At 43.6% G+C, this 13706-nt stretch overlaps 1 protein-coding gene across 1 annotated transcript in view; it reads right to left on the bottom strand.

Annotated features, from left to right (window-relative positions):
• KCNK2 (potassium two pore domain channel subfamily K member 2) overlaps positions 1-10813 on the bottom strand; it is a 77497-nt gene extending 66684 nt beyond the window's left edge. Inside the window, exons 1-2 of the mRNA XM_058835501.1 lie at positions 10760-10813; positions 8743-9053 (exon numbers count right to left, since the gene is read on the bottom strand). Of these exons, the coding sequence (XP_058691484.1) occupies positions 8743-9053; position 10760 (312 nt within the window). The 5' untranslated portion in view covers positions 10761-10813. The remainder of the gene's footprint in view (positions 1-8742; positions 9054-10759) is intronic.
• Positions 10814-13706: the final 2893 nt, after the last annotated feature.

Here is a 13706-nt window from a genome sequence, read left to right as displayed (position 1 = left end):
GAATACTATAACTTATCTTCTGTCAAAACAAGAGAGAAAACAGTCTTTTGAACAGCACAGTCATTTTCTGAGAACAGAAGACTATTCTAGGTCAGGGATTTCATCCTCTGGTGCTCTGACCCTGCAAGGAGTCAATGGCATTGACTGACTAAAGCCAGCCTTCTGGCCAGAGAGCTACATCCACTAAGTGGGTCTGCAGAGACACAGGAAAATAAGGAGAACTTATAAAGTGTGAAGGCTGGCCTCTGGTAGTCAACTGTTGTCCCGCATGGAAATCAGGCAGAAATAAGTGTGTGTCAAACCAGTCACTCCAATGCTCATCTCCTTGTTCCACACCAGGCTCTGAATACATGTTTTTGTACCATCTTCCAGTCACTTCACTTCTATGAAATGATGTAACACAACAGTTCATTACTCTCAGCTCTTCTACTGAAAGATTAAAATAGAAGCACCTCAAATTATGCTTCTGATAATATCCAGTGTGCTTGCTTTCGTTACCCAGCTTGTCAGGAGTTATCTTGTGCTTCCTGGCAGTCACTTGACAAGTGATGTCAAAAAGCCAGATGTGCCTCAAAGTTTCTGAAAACCATTTCTCAGCCTGGATTTCTTCCTTCACTGCTATAGTTCTGTTGCCATTTGACAAGGGCACTCTCCCTTTACAGTGTAAAGATACACCTCATATGGCCCAGCTACTGCACAAGTCCTGTGTTTTTATTTCAGCTTTGGTTTACAAGGAATGGAAATCCTAGTTCTCAGTTCAAAGGCACACCAGGATGCTTTTAACACTTAGCAAACAACTCTCCAGCCTCAAAACACATGGTTTTTGGCCTTGATGTTGAAAGAGATTGCAATAATATTTGTATTATAATTCTGTGACTCCTTGTTTTTCTTTTTAGTTTGTACAACATATGAGTATGCTCTGCACTGGAGACTAGTACCCCACATGCTGAAGAACTGAAGGATTCTTTTCACCCTCTTTCACAGCTACTTAATCTAAAAACATGCAAAAACACAATGAACAACCTTTCTATTTCTACATAAGCATTAAAAACTCCATATATACTCTATGTATATAAATTCTCTGTATGTACATACACATATATATGCATGTATATACACATGCACGTTCAGGGAAGAAGGCTTTTCCTTGCTTCTTGAGATTACAGACTGGAAGAATTATGCAAACAGCTGTTCTGCAGAACTGACTTACTAATGAGTCATATCTGCCACCCTTTCTAAGACAAAAGCTGGCATTCAGATGCAATCAGCTTAAGCTAAGTTCTAGGTCCATAAAACTGTTCATCTGAAGGAAATGTAATCTTTACGGGTCTCAGCACCGGAAGCTACAAAAAACGTTTGAGACCAATCTGCTTGAACAAAAAAGTGACAAAGGGCAGTTAGAATTTATTTGTTATTCTTCCCCAAAATAATGGAAGGATAAAAACCACTTTAAAAAAATCCTTTTGGTTTAACCACTATGTAGAAAATTACTATAGAAAAGGGAACTGTCCTGTCCCTGGAGGAAATGCTTCCAGGCAAGAGAAAGTCTGGCAAAAAGATCCCTCCTTCCAGGAGCTGAGTACAGAACCAGAAGAGGGAGAACAGCAGGAGCCTAAGTAAGGAGTACACACAGTCCAAGGGCTTCTGCAACCCATTGAGACCCAACCACAGCAGGTGGGTGTCTTTGTGGAGCACAGGTCTGGGTAAGGGTGTGGTCAAACGTCTTTCAAAGAGATCTTTCATTTAATAAATACTTCTTTGACCTGGGGATTCAGGTAGAATTGGAAGGAGAGGGGTTGCAGATGGAGACAGCTGCATTTGCACATTTATTCTTGACCAGAGTGAAGCAGAAAGGAGACACAGACACAGCAAAGGAAAAAGAGACGCAGGACATTACTGTACAAGTTAGAGCTGCCAGGACTTAGAGTTAAGAGTACATAAAGCCCAAGTGCTCTGATGGACAGACACCTTACTAAGAGCAAGCACATGCACAGGCCAACAACTCAAACTATAGCTCCTGTGCCTCACGTTTTAACTCCTTTGAAAGTCCTTAATTTCTTTTTTCATTGCTTTGAAAAAAACATTGACAGGCAGCTCTGCTACTGATATTTGCAATTTGTCATAAGCTTCATAACTGAAATGCAGATGGCACATTAAAAAAAAAGGATGCAATGGTATTTTGGATCCTCAGATAAATAAATAAAATATAGTGCAGCCTCAATTTCTTCTATGCTGATCTATCAATCTTTTCAAGGCTCTAAGTTTTACAAAGCATAAATGCTGCTTCCAGGCTAGGATCCTGACATGGAATTGTTCCTGCTTTCTTTTACAGAGTTTGGAAGGAATTTCAAAAGGAGAGACTAAAAATATTTATGGTTTAAACTGATACATTCAAACTACCTCAAAAATTTCCTGCTTAGAGGACCTGTAAAATACAGCTCACGCGACTGAAAATGTCTGCAAATGCTGTGATTCAAACAATTAATAAAATTTGCTTCAAGCTTCATAGGTTTAGTTAATAAATTTTAATCTTGTTTAAATAAATTTTGTATTCTTCTGAAAACAAGACCTTTGCATCCCTGTGTTTTCCTAGCTACAAAAATTATACAGCATACTCAAATACCTTCTAATCCCTTGGAGAGAAAGGATTTACACTTCTTTATTTTAACAGTTTTCTACATAATCAGGGCTCAAGGAGCTTACCTGATCAAAATTAAATATATACCTGAAAAATTATTTTCAGGCAAAAAAATTTTTTTGTGGCTACAAAAGCAAAGGCTGCACAAGGCTGCAAATTGTAAAGAAGCCTATAAAGGAGAAGGAATCAGTTACTGGTAGAGGTGCAGCTTAATGTAGTTACCTACCTTCAACAATAAAAATGAAGCCACAGCAAATACATATTTTAAAGTTATATATTTTTACAAGAAATTAATCACATAAGAAGCCATGATGACTTTCTGGTGATGCCAGTTGGAAGAATGAAACACTGCTCCCATGTCATTCATAATTATGCCAGGCTTCCCTCAAGAGAGAGATAAAGAGGGAAAAAAAAGCATTTGTCCTCAAGGGAGATTAAAAAAAAAAATCCCTATTTTTGGTCTCATTCATAATCTAAGAGATGAATGGAAAGAAAAGGGGCAATGCAGCTGACACAAATGTGAGATGAAAACAGGAATGGCACACAACTCTGGACCCCTGCACAGAGAGCTGTTCTCCCCACGTTAGCCACAAGCCCACACGGAACCCAAGGAGATCGACTTGTGGGATCCACATTAAATCAGCTAATCCAGGTGGGTCATTAACTCTTTCGGTCTGTTTGTTTATTTTAAATGCAAGCACATTTTTGTGGGCATTCAGTTTTCAGAAGAAGCCACATACCCTAAAAGGGGCTGGATTTAAAACTCTACAAAAGTATTACTGCTGAGACAGCTTGGTGCAACACGCTGAAAACTTGTTCAGATTTGAAAATGAAGGCTTTATAAGACAAGAATTGCTACACACAGCACTTGGAACACATCAAAAGATTGTGCTTTTTAGGGTAAGAGTATTTTTTCCACTTGTTAGGGTTTCAGAATAAATATATTTGAAGGAACTTTCTGGTAAAGGAACAGGACATTAACTATTATTAACTTATGTTCCATTGTACCTTTACTCGAAAACACTTTATTAATTTTCAGAATTAATTCACTAAAATAACTATAATAATTCACAACAGGTTTCTGGGACTGTCTAGATATTTAAAATAAGCAAATTTTTCTTATTTCCCTTTTTTGTATGCAAAAATAATGCATTAAACAACTTGCTTGGATAGTAAAAGGAATTTTTTTTCCAATTTGGTTTAAAAAGGTCAACATGAACAAATAACTGCTGAGAAATATATAATTAGGTGGTATTTACATAAAAAGCTGCTATCTTTTTTTTTTTTTTTTTGTGTAATCTGCTTTTTCTTTGCCAGGGGGACAAACAGTTGCTTCTAATTGCCAAGACATCCCACAGCACAAAATACTCAAAATACTGGCCACATCCCTATGTCCCAGGAATAACATGAGTTCTGGGCAAGGAGAAAGCAAATTCACTGTTTTTTCATGCACCTTATTTCCTCCATAGGATCTTCAGGATTCTCTAGAGGGAATGAGGTGTATGAAACGACAGTAATGACAATTTTATGACATTGCCGAAATATCAAATTCAGTCAGGCTCACCTGTTCCCAGAGACAACCCCAGGAGACGTCATGGAGACACAAGCATCCTGTGGCTGCACAGCACTGCATGAGGACATGAGTGCCACCTCAACATCAGCAGTGTAACCCAAGGTCTCTTTACATTTGCTACCACACACAGGTGCATAAATATAGCAGGAAATTTTTCCAAGTTCTTGGCTGTACATTTTGTGCATCTGAGTTTGGAAGATGTCTTTAACATTTTAAATGCTTAGCGGCAAGCTTGCTATAGGAAACAGTCAACAAACTAAAAGAAAATTTGAATTAGATTGAAATAATTAGATACAAGAGCTCCAGTTAGAGAATTATTTCATTCTTTAATGCTCATTGTTATTTGTGTGCATAGCTGGATTACTCCCAGGTTTCTATCAGCTTCTACCAACAAAAAGCTCAGTGGAGAGGGAAAAATTGTTGGACACAAGACATAAAAAATCCTTAGTATAAATGAAGATCAAGTTTATATACTTTGTCACACATTCATTAAATCCACACAGTCTGAACTACATTTACTCTTTTATTCTGTCACCTGACAATTATTTTGCATTGCATGGCAGGGCCAAGTTGAGAGCAGGCACAGACAGAGAAACAAAAACACCATTCATGATGAATTGTAGAGTGTTCTTCTCCAAAAGAAGAAATTGTAGGAAAGAACCTGGCCACTCTGCAGCTTTATAATGTATTAGATATCACAAATAATCTTTACCAAACCAATACTTTCTCATCTGTTAATAAATGAGATCCTTGCAAGACCTTCCAACTGCAACTTCTTAAAAGTGAAGTTTAACATCAGACCTTGCACAGCTTGCTGCTCTGTTGTGTTCTCATTACTCACCCAGGTAATGTTTGAACTTTCACAAGCCTGCCTCCTGGGTTGCTTTTCTAGTTGTACATTTAGATATACCACCACTGAGTGCTGTGCACTGCCCACCTCAGCACCACTGGGAACAGCATCCAGTGAGCTACTTAATGCTGTTGTTAATGCTGGCTTCGGGCTACAGCAAAAGGAGTTGAAATTGCCTGGAGAAACTGGTCTTTTGGGTGTACAGATATGCTCTGCATGACTTCTGCACATTTTTAATATGGTACTAAATGGAAGTGCTCACAAAATATCGAAGGAATTAGGTACATGAATATACCTCTCAGGGTCATGCATTGCTGTTGTTTATTGCAGGTATTGCAGTAAGGTGTTGCCTTACTGCAACAGTGAGGCAACAAGTTACTGCAGTGCTTTAGGCTGAAGGATTTGCAACCATGAAGGACCATGGAAGTCAGAGACAGAAGAGGCCATGAAGACCACGTTTTTTTGGTTTTTTTGTCAGCACAGAAACAACACTGGTGGACTGGGCTACAAAGGTACGAGGAAAACATAAGTCCTTTTCCTGAGGCATCTGAGTTTACCTCACTGCCATCCTCAAAGCACTCTATTCCATTACCTTTGCACATTTTCTAGGCTGCATAGCAGCTCTCTGTTGCCCTATATTTTACATCTATATAAAATATATGGTGTCTATAAAAGTATAATTCTCACCTAGTACACCCAGAGGAGACAAACAATCAGTGTGACAATACTAGGTTTCAAGAATTCAAAACCCAGGGAATAAGCCTGTGCCTGCTGAAGAGCTGGCAACAGTATATATTGTTGTACCAGAAGAAGTTCTGGGGATTGGTGAAATAAAATCAGGATAGAGAAGACAGGAAGGGAAAAATCCCTATCCTGTGTGTATTTATAGAAACACACAACACTGTTTTAAACAGCTTTGTGACAAAAGGAAGATTTTAGACAAGGTGCTGGAAACTCCATGGCTCCTGGGTGCTGGAAACTGGACTGTCATTCCACTTGTACTTTTATTTTAGATGAATTTGTGCTCTTCAACTAGGCTCTCTGCTGTGCTTACCTGAATAAGCTACTACATATTGTACTGCCTGTGGACAGTCTCGGGGTAGTCAAGCCTGCTTGAGAATAAGGATTAAATTACAGAGCAGAAGTTTGTGAAGATTGAAAAAGCCTGGTATGACAAGCACCTTGAACAATGACTAGCATGAAAGAGCCAAACCAGTATCTGGATTCCCAGAACATGACGTTCAAAAAGAAAAGTTGCAATGAATTTCATTATAGTTTGACTCAAGGTAAATACTTGATTAAAGAAGACATTACGTTCTGTAAGCTCTGTAATTTTCTTCACACAAACTAATCATTCCAGTGCCCTTCTACTCTAATGCATATTAATATTCAGTTTTATAGCTTTCAGTGAATTCTGAAATAACATTTACTTTTTCCTTGCATGCACTATTTATTTTTATTCATACAGACATTCAACAAAAACTGAAGAAACACTGCATTATATTGTAATAGCAGCCAGACATAGACCCAGGGAGACAAAATGTATTTCACTAATTTAGTTTTTGTGACAAAGCGTCAGCTAGGGAAGAAATATGACCCCATGTGTGAGATAGCAGCCTAGACCTGGAAAAATGAATTTGAGATTCTCTTTTACCATTCCTTTCCCATTTTACTTTGGGCAAGCAGAATTTCTCAATCCTTAAACAACTTGATGTCATTCACTAACACTTACTCTGCATGAAGCAAAGCACCCAAACAGGCTCCCTGTGCCCCAGCTCTGCTCCTATGAAAGGAGTGTAACAGCACACGCCTACCCTCCACATTGTAGTGTTCTTTACAGAGGAGCAGAAGGGAACAAGGCCAAATTACGTTTTCCATTTACCCCAACAGCACGCAGAGCAAACTCTTCCCACAATTGTCTCTCATCCACGTGCTGTGGGACGCTGCGTCACCTCCCCATGCTTTGCACGCCTGTGTTTTTCTGGTTGTGGCAAGGTCATTAGTGGAGATGGAAGCTAATGCTGATATGGTTATCTGTGCTCTGATGGTTGCAATGAAACTCGTTTATTTTACACAGAACATCAAATGGGCGTTGAATGCTGATGAAGTGGTTTTTTATTATCAATCTGTGCTTCTGGGCAGGAATCATAAATGCTAAAATATCTAAGTACTCCAGAGCAAACTTCAACAGTTTTTGCCTTAAGGTCCATCTCACAGATGATGTAAGATAATATTGCTTCAAAATTTCTTTTTTTATCTCCACAAGCACAGTATCTGACCTAAAAATTTCATAGGAGGATATTTATAGTAGCTACAAGAGTTATTTTTCATCAGAATGTGCTTGTATATTTCTCTGAAAGATTATCTCACATTCTGCTGGTCAAATCACTGGAACACAGTTATTGCACATCTAAATCGCTATCGGCAACATCTCCTCAGGCTTGCCTGGTTGGACTCGTGGAGAGAGGAGCTGTCTAACAGGCATTTAAAGAGTAGCAGTTTTAGAAAAAATTTTAGCAACAAGGCAGGGGAGAAATCACAAAATTGAAGATATTTTCCCAGCTTACCTTTAAAATTCAGTAGTGTACCATAAAAATAAGTCAGCACATCAGAACTCTATATTTAAAACTGAAAACTCCTATGTCCATGCTGATGCTCAAGGCTGATTGGACTAGAGCGGTAAAATCAACTTGCAAACTCCCAGACATATCTGCTGACAAAAAACTTTTTCAGAAACCTTTGCTGCCCATGCATCTGGCATGATCCAGAATTCCTGTTTGCCATAGTCTGGGTGCCCAACACCCTCTCCTGCTCTCCCTGTCCCATCTTGGACTCTGTAGACCTGGGTAGCCCCATGGCCACCATTAAGGAAGGAGTCAATCCTTGCCAACTCATGACCGTTCACTCCAGTCTCCCATTTCATTGTCCCTTGCACAGAAATTATGTGATTTGGCAGCCCTCTGCTATTCCCCCCAGTGCCACTGGATATTCATAAGAACATGGGATTTAAGCTGGAAGGGAATTGATTTATTAGGCTCCAGATCTAGTTCTGTGCTACTGCAAATAAATATCTCCCATGGTTCTGAGGCAGGTGACCTGCAAGGGTAAAGTCATGTTAGTAGGAACACACCAATGTACATCATTTGTGGATGTGCCTTTAAGAAGAGAAAATTGAGATTTAAGATCAAAGTAGGAAGTCCATGGTACTTTCCTGTACTTAAAACAAAATCAATATAAAGAAACATACAGCTGGAAGGAACACTAGCTTGATAAAATCGCAGTAAATTAGGAGTCCTTTAAGGCAATGGATGGTGTAGCTTCTTCCTCAGAATTAGGCACTTCAAATATTGACAGAACTTGTAAAGCACAATCAATATACCAATTCCTTTGTGAACTATTAATTATATATAGTGCTGATGAATAATCATTTAATTAGCATAATGGGAGGCTTCAGTGAAAAGGCCCTCTACCAAACATACTGGACCTAAAAATAGCAATAGTTTTTCAATGATGAGGCTTTGCATGAAAATGCAAATGCTCAACTTCTGGTCTTAACACTTGTTACATTACTCGGCCAATACAGAGCTTTGCTTATAAAGGTTTTGCCCCTTATCACTGCAGTACTGCCATATATAATTTGTTCCTCTAAGGCAAGGTGATGAGGGGTTTGTTATGGATTACCTGAATCAGTTCATCAAGCTCTGTTGCATTCACACAGGAATGCTGAGATACAAACGTCTGCTTCTGAATCACAATGGTGGTTCTCTGGGAGGTCTCATGAGGCTGCTCCAGGGCTTTAAATACTGTTGCTCCAATTATTAAATACACGACTACCACCAGAAAAATTGTTGAGACTGTCTTCCATTTCATAACATTAATGGCCGAATCGCTTTCCTCCCGTGAAGCGAGCACGGTAGGCTTGGTGGAAAATGATAATCTTGGTTTGGAGTTCTGAGTGGCCGATTTGGGATCCAGCAAGTCAGGTGCCGCCACTGGCAAAAATACAAAAAGAAAGTTAATGTTTACAGTGCCACTCAGATTTCGCTAAATAAACTTCTTGCCAAGAGATTAATCAAATTCTGTTGCTTCTAAGTGGAATTCTTAAACTGCTGAATCTTTCTCTTAATCCCATTACACCTTACAACATATCTGCTGCTCTGAGCAGCAGTGTCTATCTTACATGCATATGCACATTTGCCACATTTTCTATGTCTGTTCCCATATGATATTGAATCATTTCCAAAAGTAGATTTCCCCTGCACCCTTGCATTTCACTTAATTACTCAAAGGTAGTATTTTGCTACAGAGATTCTTTACGTCCGCTGTTCTCTCAAGCACTGCTAAGCATCTTTTCCAGCTGTGTTCTACCTCGGCGTTACAGAAGTATCAGGAAAATACAAAACCTCATCTCTCTCACCTATTTTGTCCTATGCTCCAACAAATGTTCTCGGAGAACAGTTATGTGATCATTTCTAAACTCCCCAGACACAACCATAAAAATAAGACATTGCTCATCATACCGGTCTTAACGGACTAATTGTTTATTGATCACACCTCTCAGACAACAGTGGTACAACACATGTGTGCTTACTGGAAGAGTCATGAATTTAGAGCCGGTATTTCTATTTACAGCTATGGAAACCCATCGGGTTAGGAAAAGAGTGGCCGAGGGTGTCAATCAAGTACTTGGATAACTCGTGTGACTACCAGTAACTATATGGGCACTAAAAAAATCCTCCACATCAAGTGCACGTAAAGGTCTCCTGTGGGAAGATGGTCACAGCAGTGACCACACAAGCTATATTTAAATTGTTTTGAATAACCAGTACGTTTTAAACGGCCAAGACAGCTTTTCCAGCCACTGGTGGGAAAAGATCAGGTCTAAATCTAGAGAAAACTCTCCCACAGGACGGCAGAGATGGGATGCGTCCCTGCAGGGAAGGCGATGGTACTCGGCAGAGTCACCGCCTGGGAACCAGCCGGGCTCCGGCGCACACCGAGGCTCCCGGAGCAGGGGTCGTGGGGAGAGTGGCAGCCGCAGCCCGGGCGGCCCCGGGGCACCCCTCACAGCCCGCGGGGTGGGCGCCGGGCACTCCACGCGCGCCGCGGTCACGCCTCCCACAGCTCCAGCCCCCGCCCCACGAGCACCCGGGGGTCGGGCACAGGGCCCCCGTCCCGCGCCTTGGCGGGGAGAGCCCCTTTCCCGCCTCCGCCTTCTCTCCCGCGGCAGCCCCCGAGCGCCTCCGAGCCCCCAGGGCCGGTGCCGGGGAGCGCTCTCAGCGCGGCCGGAGCCGCCGAGCCCGCCCGGAGCAGCGCCGACCCGCCGCGGCCGCCGGCGGCGAACAAAGGAGCGGGCACCGGGCAGCGCCGCTGGCTCCGCGGCCCCCTCCCCGCGGCCGGTGCAATGCGCCGGGGGACGCGGGCCGCCCCCGCGGGGTGCAGCCCCGGTAGCCCCGGGAAGCTGCCGCCAGCTGGGATGCTCCGCCGCGGGGAGCGGCGCGGGGGCGAGGCGGCCGGCGGCGGAGCCGGGGCGCGGCGCGAGTGGGGCCGGGAAGGGAGGGGAAAGGAGCCAGGCAAGGTACAAAGGAGCCCCGGCCGCCGCGGGGAGCATCCCGGGGTCCGGTGCGGGGGAAGCAGGGGCTCATGCAGCATCCGCAGGGCTGGGAGCGGGGAGACACGCCATTGTGCTCGTACTCACTTCTTATTTACCGACCCGGTGCCCTCTCCTCGCTCCACGGGCAGGCATTTTTTCTATGCTTGGGTAGATACAGTTAGAGCAAATTTAAAAAAAAGATAAATAAAATTTAAAAAAAAAAAAAAAAAAAAAAGGAAAAGGAAAGAAAGGCAGGAGCAGACCGAGATGAAGAGGCTGATGGATGGGTCTGGAGGAGAGGGAGCGGCAGGGGCGGGCGGGCTGGCAACGCGGATCCCGCCGGCTCCCCCCGGCCCCGCGGCGTGCGAGGTGCCTCACGTCGCGCATCGCGCATCGCACATCGCGGCGCTCCCGTATGTGTGAGTGCGTGCGAGTGTGTCCGTGTGTGTGAGAGCGCGTGTGCGTGTGCGTGTCCGTGCGCGCTCCGGTGCGCGGGGCGTGCGGAGCAGCCCGAGCCCGGCGGTGCCTTTTGTGGGGCGGCGAGCAGCCGCACCGCTGCTTGCCCCCCCCCGCCCCTCCGCGCCCCCTTCCGCGCCCCCTGCCGGCGGGGGGACAGCCGCTCCGCGCCGCTCCCGGCCCGCCCGGGCTGCGCGCCCCTCCGCGCAGGCTGCGCGGCCGGCAGATGCTGCAGGGGCGCCGGGGGAAGATGGAAGGGGAGCCGGGAGGAGGCTGAGCGGTACCTGCGGAGAGCAAGGTCTCGCCTGGAAAGAAGCGAGGAGAGAGGAGGGAGAGAGAGAGGAGAAGGCACCGGTCAACCCCGTCGGCGAGGCTGGACCTGCTGGCGGTCCCCGCTCCAGCCTCACGCCCGGTCGCCTCGCCAGAGACTCCTCGTGAACTTTTGAACTGTCGGAAATGTCACCGAATGAGTAGGAGAAGGGGGACGAGCGGGGACACCTCGGCCCTCGCCAGAGAACGGCGCGGGGCTGAAAGGCCAGCCGGTTCCGTCCTTCCCGGCTCGGCCTGATTTTAACCCGCTGCTTGGCAGCCCTAGTGCGCTGCTGCAAGGAGTTAACTAGGTGGGATCTAGGACTCAGGGATGGTAGCTGCTCTCCTATCGCACGCACCGCCTGCGCACCGCCTTCTTCCATTTCAGCCTGATAGATACATCAGAAAGGCTGCTTCAACTGTGCTTTCTGCCACTAAAAAGCCTCAAATTATCCTTGTTATCTTTGCCGTGGGCTAACTCCCCTGTTTCCCAGTCATCTGTCACCTGTGACGCTACCCGTGGGTCAGTTGTTCACACTGAGGTGAAGGGTGTGAAGACAAATCCTAGAAGAGGATTTACCAAGAGAAACCAAAAACTGTTTCCACAACCACTCTCTAAAAAGTCTAAAAAATTACTCACCGTAACAAATGGGTATAAGCCTCAAGCATTTAAATCCAGAGGCTGTATCTGTAAAATGGCCAAAGACAGTCATACATTGGCTGTTTAATGGGCTATAATCCCGCTTAAATCAGCAGCACCATCAGCAAACACTTTAGAAGTCACTTATTTTAACACATCTCCATATCAATGTGACACAGTACAAATGAGCGTAATATTGAGTTCCTTAGGACTCCAATTTCAGCAACATCAATCACACCACTCTCACCCAGTGTGTCCACAAGTCTCCGCAAGATGCAGCACAGGGTAGGAAGCTGCCTCTGCTATTTCAGAGCGAGCTGTAGCTCATTGCTGCCCATCCCTGGGAACCAGCAGAGCACTTGCTGAGTAGTGAGAGCAGCTGGGCCCAGTCCAACGACCCCTTGCAAGCAGATCTTTGGTCATGGGGTTGGTTTCATCAACACAGTCCCAACACACAAGAGAAATGTCTGTTTCTGACTACTGATACTCCTTCACTCAAGGAATTCTCAAAAATGAAAGATTCTCACACCTGAATATTTTTAATATAAAATACCCCTTCCAAAAACATTATTGTTTATCCTTTTTCTCCGGCAGATTTCTTGATCATTAGCCTATGAACTGGCTGTTCCTATCTCATGGAAAAGAATAATTTTGCAGGATTTCTTTGAACATCCTATGGGAAAACAGGCGTGAACATTTTCCTCCGTGCTGACCTGTGTCTCCATAAAATACTGTGGAAAATAGTACTACATGCCTTTCTTTAGCAATCAAAATATTTGGAATGATATTTTGTTTTTCCTTGAGTGAAGGAATTATTATTAAAAGCTTAAAAAGGGTCATATTTATTGCTATGAACTGAAATCTATGGGAAGCCATCCAATAGCTTCAGTAGGGTTTGGAGCAGGCCTTAAATTTAGGGATTCCACCCAATGGGAAGGAATCATTTTGAGATCCACTCAAGGAATGACTGCATTGGTGCCTTAAGACCTGAAGAGCTATCTCTGGGAAAGCACTTATTTCCATTAATTACCTAGTAAATATCTCCAATGTCTACTTTCAGTTGGCTAATATTCCCTACCTATTGTGATCCCAGATGCAATCCTCAGCTGGATCCTCATCTTACCACTTACTTCAAGTGGACTTGAGCCGTGCATTCTCATTTCTAGCAGAGATATAAACACTCCATATACAACAGTGGTCTTCAAATTCAGCAAGAAAACCCGTAATCCTTTTTGTAGTCTACAATAAAAACTATTGAGTACAACAACTCCTATTTTCTGGAGGCCTTTTACAGCACCAGCCTTTACTCTGTGGAGTCGTGCCCACCAATTTTTTTTTTTTTTTACAATGTACAGCACACATTGTTTGAATATTGTGTGTGACCATTTTGCCCTCAAATTTAAAACTGACATTTGACCAGCTTGATGCATCTGGCCTGAGCTTTGCTAAACAAATACACTTAAGTGCATCCCTGACAAAACTTCCCACTAACCAACACAGACAAAATTAAGTAATAAAAGGGGCAAAAACATAGAGCTCCCACCTTGCAAGCAAATGGATTTGCTGCTGAGCCAGGGAGATTTATGTGAACAAACTGGAAAAAAAGATTCTAAGATTAAGTATAAGCAGGTTTGTGTATTTCACACT

This window comes from Poecile atricapillus, chromosome 3 (assembly GCF_030490865.1).
Source record: "Poecile atricapillus isolate bPoeAtr1 chromosome 3, bPoeAtr1.hap1, whole genome shotgun sequence".
Lineage (NCBI taxonomy): Eukaryota > Metazoa > Chordata > Aves > Passeriformes > Paridae > Poecile > Poecile atricapillus.
Note: the sequence above shows the minus strand (reverse complement) of the source record. Positions and strands in the feature narration are given on the sequence as shown.